We start from the raw sequence: 9954 nt of genomic DNA, 5'->3' as shown, positions 1-9954 counted from the left end.
GGTCTCCCCTTTAAATTTTGTTGTTTTTATTACACTTGTGACAAACCCCCCATTTTGATATTTGACATTTTTGTGTCACCCCCTTTAATTTACTATGTTTTTACTCGTTAATGTCTTTAGCTATGACTAATTAGAACTAAATTTATTTTCTATTAATTCTCAAAACCACTCCCTTGGGACACGACCCCAACCCCTGGTTGGGTTACTATATATCGACGATCGTAGACACTCGTACCGTAGGTTAGTGTCGTTGGTCACGATAAGCATCACCTACCACAGAGAAATCATACATAAATACCTCAATAGTGTCCTCCACCATATCTGAAAAAATATGGACACCATGCAACACAGGAAGGTCGCTGGAGCATTACACAACCCGAATGGCATCCATTTTAAGTCGAAAGTCCCATAAGGATAAGTGAAGGTGGTCTTTTCTTGGTCTTCTGTAGCAATGGAGATCTGATTGTAGTCCGAATAACCATCAAGAAAATAATACCAACCCTTACCAGCAAGGCGGTCGAACATCTGATCAATGAACGGCATAGGGAAGTGGTCCTTTTCTGTCCAAGCATTTAATTTCCGGTAGTCAATGCATACTCTCCATCCAGTCACTAGATGCATCGGCACAAGCTCATTTTTCATATTAGGAACCACAGTAATTCCACCTTTCTTAGGAACACACTGAACAAGACAAACCCATCTACTATCTGCAATGGGATATATGACTCCAACATCTAACCATTTGATGATTTTCTTTTTCACTACCTCTTGCATAGGAGGATTTAGTCTCCTTTGGTGCTCGATAATAGGCTTGTGGTCCGAAATGAGTTGGATTTTATGAGAACAAATGTCAGGAGGAATCCCAATAATGTCTGCATTCATCCAACCAATAGCCCACTTGAACCTCTTCAACACAGAAACCAATGCCTCAACTTGCACCTCACTTAAATCGTTTGCAATGATGACCAGTAAAGTACCATCTCTCCCCAAGAGTGCATACCTCAAATGCGATGGTAGATCCCTGAGCTCAAATTTTGGAGCCTCTTCAACAAACGGTTTTACGGGTGGAGAGTCACGATTATTCATATCTAACTCTAATTTCTTCGATTTGGAACAGAATTCGAACCTATCAAGTGCGGAAACCAATTCATCATAGTCTTCAATACCATCACCCTCAAAATTCATCATTACTGTTGCAAGTGCATTAACACCCAACCTCTTTTCAATAGACACATCAGAACCTCGCTCCACAGTATGATTCACCATTGATACTGACTTGAGATCGCTTTCCTGCTTCATAGACCTATAGACATTGAAAGTTACCTCTTTATTATTCAATCGAAACTTCATCTTCCCTCTCTCCATATCGACCAAGGCACACCCAGTAGCAAGGAATGGTCTCCCCAGGATGATGGGAACCTCAAAATCAACCTCACAGTCAAGTATCACAAAATCCGCTGGAAAAATAAACGACTCCACTTTCACAAATACATCTTGGAGAACACCAATGGGCTTCTTCACAATTCGATCGGCCATTAGTAATCGCATCGCAGTCGGTTTTGGAGCCCCTAAACCCAACTTCTTGTAAATAGACAATGGCATCAGATTAATACTAGCACCCAAATCTCACAACCCCTTAGCAAAATGCAACAACCCAATGGTACAAGGAATAGTGAAAGCACAAGGATCCTCTTTCTTCTGCACAAGCAATCTAGTAGCAATAGCACTGCAATGTTGCAACCTATCATCATCTTCAAAACTAACGGCACTCTTCTTAGTCACCAAATCTTTCATAAATTTCGCATACCCAGGCATTTGCTCCAAAGCTTCTATCAACGGAATATTGATGGAAAGCTGCTTCAACATAGTAATAAACCTGCGGTATTTTCCTTCTTCATTCTTGTTTACCAACCTATGTGGGAATGGAGGTAGAGGTCTAAGCATGGGAACAACTTTTTGGGTTATCTCTGATTCCTTCTCTATAGCATTCTTGGACTCTAGTAACCTCAATCTCATCATCATATTTTTCAACCACAATTTCAACCTCAGATGACATAGGTGGATCAATGGTCTGTTTACCCCCTCAAGTAGTGACTGCCATACAATGTCCATCATTCTTCAGATTCTGGATGGTATTGCTAGAAAGTGTGCCAGGCTGTATGCATGTTCTTTAGGAAATCGATGAAAATTATTTAAGTTACTTTGAGAGGAAAGCATCCATATTGTTGTTTTTGTGAAAGGATTTCTCACATACACATGACAGCATGAGTGTAAAAAGATTTTCTCACATAAAATATTCTTAGAGTTGTAAGGTTTTCTCAATTAAAATTTGAATCAAGATTTGGGAGCTATTCTAATTAAATCTAGCTTAGATTGGCTACTTGATATGTCTTCCATGGATGAAAAGGTAATTGGCGATTACCCATGCCTCTGAATGATAAGACAAGTTAAGATAATGACTATTTTGTAGGATTTACGCTTAACACAGAGAGGATATTGAGATAGAAGCTCTCTTGTAACTTAAGGCTGTGTTTCTAATAGAATTCTCCTTATCCCATACATATGTGCCCCCATAGGATGATTGTATTAGATAGACATTAGCTAGTGGATCCTTATAAGCTAGATGTTCATGGTCTTACCTTGGCAAGTAGGACACCCTTTTTCGTCGTAGGGTAGACACAAGATTCCATGTTATACCTCACATGGTTTCTATGCCAGTTAAAGGTTAATCTCCCATAATATTAACTAAGGTTACTTCTAGAAGTATATCACGAATGTTTTAAAGATTTTAGCTCGCATTTACCATGTTTTATGATTTATGTTTTCTAACCCTTTTACCTCGGATTTAGCTTGGTCATTGCATGTCATGAAAAGTCCTTTTAGCATGATTTTATATCTTTTATGCATTGCTTTCATTCTTGGTACATTCTTTGTACTAACACATACTCTTTCCTACATTCTTTAAAAATGTAAGGTCTGACGCTCTGATATCGCATCCCCATTGCCAGAAATCACTTAAGCTATTTTGGGAGGTGGTGAGTCGTCATGTTCTAAGGACCGAACCTTTTATTTCTTATTGTCTTTACTTTTCAGATATTATATGTGATGCATGTGTTACGTCCCAGTCACTCTTGTTGTAATAGATGGCTTTGAGACTATTTAGACTTCCACATCATTTTTGACAAACTCTCGATGATATAAAATGCCTTTGAAACTCTTAAACTCTATTATTATGTATGATCTATGCTAAGTGGATTTTATATGGCCTCTCATGATCTTATACGTCATGTCACGTCTAGGGTCTACTTTGGGTCATGACAAACATGGTATTCAGAGCACAAGGTTTAGAAAGATCCTACAATGTCTCATAAGCCATGTCGAGTAGAGTCTAGCTCATGACTGTGAAGCGTGCCACATTTATGAATAAGAAGTTATAATATCATTAGGAAACTCCAATTCTGTCATTACTCTAAGTCGTGCGATAAAGTGTAACCCTATATGTACTTTCTCCTAATCTTGATTCGATGATTTTCAGGATATGGCCCTTCGAAGAGCTTTCATTATGAGGATTGCAAATGTGAATATGGAACAAGAAGCTCCTCAAGTTCTGATCGTCTTTTTGGGTGAGCAAGTGACTATGCAAATTTTAGGGCTTCTTTTCAAGTGTTGGCACAATCCATGATGGCTCAAGACAATAGGGAGGTTATGGTCCCCATGAACTCGAATATGGGTATGGCGACAACTAGAGTGACATACTCCACTAGAATAAATTCTCTAAAGTTTCATGGTTCTGACGTTGAGGAAGATTCTCAAGAATTTATTGACGAAGTGTATAAAGTGTTGCTGATCATGGGAGTGACGCCGGTGGAAAAGGTGGAATTGGTCTCATATCTACTCAAGGGTGTTGCTTAATTTTAATTCAACCAATGGAAGAAAGAGAGGGTGGCTAATGCGGGTCATCCTGATTGGGAAAAGCTTAAGGTTGCTTTCCTTGATAGGTTCTTTTCCATTGATATGAGGGAGGCAAAGGTACTTGAATTCAGCAACCTTCGTCAACGAAACATGAGCGTGAAGTAATATATTTTGAAGTTCACACAATTGTCTGAGTATACTCCTACTATGATTGCCGACTCTTGGGCAAGGATGAGTAAGTTTGTTTCGGGCATGTCGGGGATGGTGGTTAAGGAATGTCATACTGCCATTCTTATTAATGATATGAACATTTCTCATCTTATGGTTCATTCTCAACAAATATAAGAGGAGAAACTTAGGGGGAGATCTAGGAAGACAAAGAATGAAAGGACCGGTGATGGTAACTTCTAACTTTCAAGATTGGATGGACATGCTCGTTAAGTTTTGACAAAGGTTTTCCGGTAAGGGTTCCTCCAATGATCCTCCTAAGTTCAACAAATATAGGGTGTCTAACCCTAAGACTCAAGGAGGGAATGGTGATAGATTTCATTGTCTTCTTGTGCTAAGTGTTGAAGGAAGCATGACGGTATGTGCTTAGCCGTCACGAATTGTTGCTTCAGTTGTTGTAAGAGTTATCATAAAATAAGCGATTTTCCATCGCTAAGGGATAAAAGAAGAGAGGGTAAGCAAGCTCCGCCTAGTGGTTCAAGTTTAGTGCTCCTAAGTAAAATAGGTTTTATGCACTCTAGACTCCTCATGAGCAAGAGAGTTCTCCCGTTGTAGTTACCGGTATGTTGAAAGTCTTTCATATTTATGTTTATGCTTTGCTTGATCCTGGTGCTACCTTGTTGTTTGTGACGCCATATGTGGCCATGAGATTTGATATTCTTCTGATGTATTGTTAGATCCCTTTTATGTCTCTACTTCCATTGGTGAATCTATTATGGCTAAGAAAGTTTATAGAAAGTGTCATGTCTCCTTATCTCATAGAGTAACTCATGTTGATCTTATAGAGATAGATATGTTAGATTTTGATGTTATCCTTGGTATCGATTGACTACATTCATGTTATGCTTTTCTTGATTGTAGAACCTGAGTTGAGAAATTCCACTTTCTAGATGAACCCATTCTAGAGTGGGAAGAGGGAAATTATATGCCTAAGGGTCAGTTTGTTTCTTGTCTTAAGGCCAGAAAAATGATTTCTAATGGTTGCATACACCATCTTGTTAGGACTAGGGATATGGATTTTGAAGTCCCTACTCTTGAGTTAGTCCCACCGTTAATGAGTTCCTAGGAGTGTTTCCCGATGATCTACCAGGTGTTCCTCCCGAAAGGAAAATAGGTTTCGCTATTAACCTATCCCGGATATGCAACCTATCTCTATTCCTTCTAATTGTATGGATCCAGCAGAACGCAAGGACTTAAAGGATCAATTGAAGGATTTGTTGGATAAGAGTTTCATTCGATCGAGTATCTCTCCATAGGGTGCTCCAGTTTTATTTATTCAAAAGAAATATGGTTCGCTTCGTATGTGTATTGACTACTGGAAATTGAACAAAGTTACTATTAAGAACAAATATCCTCTCTGAAGGATAGATGATTTGTTTGATAAACTACAAGGAGCAAGTTACTTCTCCAAGATTGACCTCCGCTTCGGTTATCACCAATTGAGGGTGAACGAGAATGACATTCCAAAAATGGCTTTTCTAAATCGATATGGTCATTATATGTTTTTGGTAATGTTGTTTCGTTTGACCAATGCTCCTGCCAAATTTACGGATTTTATGAATATATAAAAAAAACCCAAATTGCCAACAGATTTTCCGAACAACTTAAGTTGGTTAGTATTTTACTAACAAATTACCAACATATTTCTAAAGGAATTATATTTGAAATCTTAACAACGAAATTCTAACAGATTACCAACCAAAATATTACCAACTAAGTATTTTAGTTGGTAAATACAACGGGAAAAAATGGCGCCAAATTTAGCAACTTTCTATCAATGGATTACCAACTGAAATATTACTAACGCACATCTTTTGTTGGTAATATTACCAACGAAGTAAAAATTTGGTTATATAATTTATCAACAGATTACCAATGAATTACTAACAAACCATTTACCAACGACAATATTTTGTTGCTAAATTACCAACCAAATATAAATGTGTTGGTAAATTAGTAATGAAATGTAATTTGTTGGTAAACTTGCCAACAAATATCTAATCAATTGAAAATTTTGCCAACGAATAAAATTGTAGTTTGTAAATTACTAACATAATTAAAATAGTTGGTAATATACCAACCGATCATTAATCCATTGGTAATATTTACCAATATATTAAGTTTTAGTTGGTAATATTACACATGAATGTTTAGTAGTAACTATTATCAACTGTGATAAAATTTATTGGTAAATTATTAAATTACTAACAGATACTTGAATAGTTGGTAAATTTACCAATTGAGAAGTTAAATTGTTTGGTAAAATCATCATCTAGTGTTGAAACAAAAGTAAATTTAATGATGTAATACTTAATTAATATTTTCTCTCTAATTTAAGCCAACGTGATATTTTAAGTTTTGGCAAAAATTTGACTTTGGCCAATATTTTTGGTAAACGTGCTCAGATAAGAATTATGTCAGCACAGTTAGCTCCAGAAGGTCATTTTTGGCCCAGTTGGATGGTTGGGTGGGGTTTTGAGGCTTTTATATTCAGCTTTTGCCGCTAGGCGTTTTTATCTTTTAAGGTTTAGCCAAAATTTGACTTTGGTCAATATTTTCGGTAAATATCCTCGAATTAGAATTTTTTCACTGTGATTAGCTTTGGAACATCATTTTTTATCTAATAGGAAGGTTGGTTCGGGTTTTGAGGCTTCTGTTTTCAGTTTGTGTCGTTACGTGTTTTAAATCTTATGTTTTGGCCAAAATTCAACTTTGGTCTATATTTTTGGTAAATGTGCTCGAATGAGAATTTCGTTAGCACGGTTTACTCCGATAGATCATTTTCCATCTGGTAGGATAGTTGGTTCGGGTTTTGAGGCTTTAATTTAAGTTTGTGCCGTTAGGCGTTTTAACTTTTATGTTTTGACCAAAATTTGACTTTTGTCAATATTTTTAATAAATGTGCTCATATTAGAATTCTCTCAGTGCGGTAAGATTTGGAAGGTGTAATAGGATGGTTGGTTCGGGTTTTGAGGCTTTCATTTTCAGTTTGTGCCGTTATGCGTTTTAACTTTTAACTTTTGGCCAAATTTTTAATTTGGTTAATATTTTTGGTAAACATGCTCTAATTAGAATTTTGTCACCATTGTTAGCTCCAGAAGGTCATTTTTGGTCTAATAGGCTGGATGGTTTGGGTTTTGAGGCTTTCACTTTCAATTTGTGTTTTTAGACGTTTTAACTTTTATGTTTTTGAAAAAAATTGAATTTGGTCAATATTTTTGGTAAATGTGCTAAGATGAGAATTATTTCAGCGCGGTTAGCTCTAGAAGGTTATTTTTTTATCTATAAGGATGGTTGGTTCGGGTTTTGATGCTTTCATTTTCAGTTTGTGCCGTTAGATGTTTTAACTTTTAAGTTTTCGACAAAATTTATCATTGGTCCATATATTTAGTAAATGTGTTCAGATGATAATTCTGTCAGCATGGTTGGCTCTGGAAAGTCATTTTTTGTCTAATAAGATGGTTGGTTTGGATTTTGAGGGTTTCATTTTCAGTTTGTGCCGTTAGGCATTCTAACCTTTAAGTTTTGGCAAAAATTCAAATTTGGTCAATATTTTATTAAACTTGCTTAGATTAGAATTTTATCAGCACACTTAAATCTAGAAGATCATCTTTGGTCTAGTAGGATGGTTTATTCAAGTTTTGAGGCTTTCATTTTCAGTTTGTGTTGTAAGTCGTTTAAACTTTTAGTTTTGGCCATAATCTGAATATCATCAATATTTTGATAAACATGCTCAAATTAGAATTTCGTATGCACGGTTAGCTCCAGAAGATCACTTTTTATCTAGTAGGATGGTTGGTTAAGGTTTTGAGGCTTTCATTTTCATTTTGTGCCGTTATGCGTTTCAACTTTTAAGTTTTGACCAAAATTTGACTTTTGTAAATATTTTTAATAAATGTGCTCAGATTTAAAAAAATTCAATGTGGTTAGCTCTAGAAGGTCATTTTTGGTCTAATAGGATAGTTGGTTCGTATTTTGAGTCTTTCCTTTTTAATTTGTGCCGTTAGGCATTTAAACTTTTAAGTTTTGGCCAAAATTTGACTTTGGTCAATATTATTGGTAAACGTGCCCGGATGAGAATTCTGTCACCGCGTTTAGCTCTGGAAGGTTATTTTTTATCTAATAGGTTAGTTGGCTAGGGTTTTGAGGCTTTTAATTTTAGTTTGTGCCGTTAGCCGTTTTAACTTTTATATTTTGGCCAAAATTTGAATTTGATCAATATTTTTGGTAAACATGCTTAGATAGAATTTTGTCAGCACGACTAGCTCCCGAAGGTCATTTTTGTTCTATTAGGATGGTTGGTTCGTGTTGTGAGGCTTTCATTTTCAATTTGTGCCGTTAGGAGTTTTAATTTTTAAGTTTTGGCCAAAACTTGAATTTGGTGAATTTTTTTGTAAACGTGCTCAAATTAGAATTTCGTCAGCTCGGTTAGGTCCAGAAGATCCTTTTTCATCTAATAGGATGGTGAGTTCGGGTTTCGTGGCTTTCATTTCAGTTTGTGTCATTATGTGTTTTAACTTTTAAGTTTTGACCAAAATATGACTTTGATCAATTTATAATGTTTATTAATTTTTTACATTTGGCCATAATATGAATTTAGTCAATAGTGTTTGGTAAATGTGCTAAGATGAGAATTTTGTTAGTGCGGTTAGCTCTGGAAGATTATTTTTCATCTATTAGGATGGTTTCGGGTTTGGAGGCTTTCGTTTTCAGTTTGTGCCGTTAGACGTTTTAATTTTTAAGTTTTGGCAAAAATTTAACATTGGTCAATATATTTAGTAAATGTGTTCGGATGATAATTCTGTCAGCACGGTTGGCTCCGAAAGGTCAATTTTTGTCTAGTATGAAGATTTGTTCGGGTTTTGAGGCTTTTATTTTTAGTTTGTGTTGTTAGGCGTTTTTTAACTTTTATGTTTTGGCCAAACAATTTGAATTTAATCAATGATTTTGTTAAACATGATTAGATTAGAATTTTGTCAGCACGGATAGCTCCAAAAGGTCATTTTTCGTCAATTAGGATGGTTGGTTCGGGTTTTGAGGCTTTCATTTTCAGTTTGTGCTGTTAGGCATTTTAACATTAAAGTTTTGGCCAAAACTTTAATTTGGTCAATTTTTTGGGTAAAAGTGCTCAAATTAGAATTTTCGTCGGCTCAGTTAGCTCTAGAAGATCCTTTTTCATCTAATAGGATGGTGGGTTCGAATTTCGTGGCTTTCATTTTTCAATTTGTGTCATTAGGCGTTTTAACTTTTAAGTTTTGACCAAAATTTGACTTCGATCAATTTATAATGTTTATTAATTTTTTAATTTAACAGACCAACACCCAAAAAAAATATTACCTTTTATCACTCCTTATTAAATATCACTCCTAATTAAATATAAGTATTTTCTAAAGATACAATCAGATCTATTATATGCCTTTTTGTAAAATTGTTCATCTATATAATATAATAAATAAAATATAAAAGATAGTGTTTTTACATTAAAGCATTTAATGCCTCCTTCCTAGGCAAGGGCAATTCTTTACTTTAATGTAAGGCTGGCAAACGGACAGGACCGGATCAACAGGACCAGTTTTATCGGAACCGGTCCTCGTTATCGGATTTCCTTACCGGAACCGGTTTTACCGGAAATTTCCAATGGTTCCGTCCTGTCCCTTAGTTACCGGATTGGAACCGGTTTGGACCGGACCGAAACCGGTTCTTACCGGATCATTGTGTACCGGTAATTTTATTTTATTTTTTTATTAACTTTAATTATTATATAATATTATATTATTAATTAATAAAATTATATTATTAAAAAACTTCAATTTA

The 9954-nt window shown here is 35.6% G+C and overlaps 1 protein-coding gene across 1 annotated transcript in view; it reads left to right on the top strand.

Moving 5' to 3' along the window:
- The first annotated feature begins 3681 nt into the window (after positions 1 to 3681).
- LOC102586523 (uncharacterized) overlaps positions 3682 to 9954 on the top strand; it is an 11422-nt gene continuing 5149 nt past the window's right edge. Inside the window, exons 1-2 of the mRNA XM_006338079.1 lie at positions 3682 to 3882; positions 3934 to 4029. Coding sequence (XP_006338141.1) covers positions 3682 to 3882; positions 3934 to 4029 — 297 coding nt within the window. The remainder of the gene's footprint in view (positions 3883 to 3933; positions 4030 to 9954) is intronic.

The sequence above is a fragment of the Solanum tuberosum genome, unplaced genomic scaffold, assembly GCF_000226075.1.
Source record: "Solanum tuberosum cultivar DM 1-3 516 R44 unplaced genomic scaffold, SolTub_3.0 scf00002, whole genome shotgun sequence".
Taxonomy (NCBI): domain Eukaryota; kingdom Viridiplantae; phylum Streptophyta; class Magnoliopsida; order Solanales; family Solanaceae; genus Solanum; species Solanum tuberosum.
This window is presented reverse-complemented; position numbering and strand designations above follow the sequence as displayed.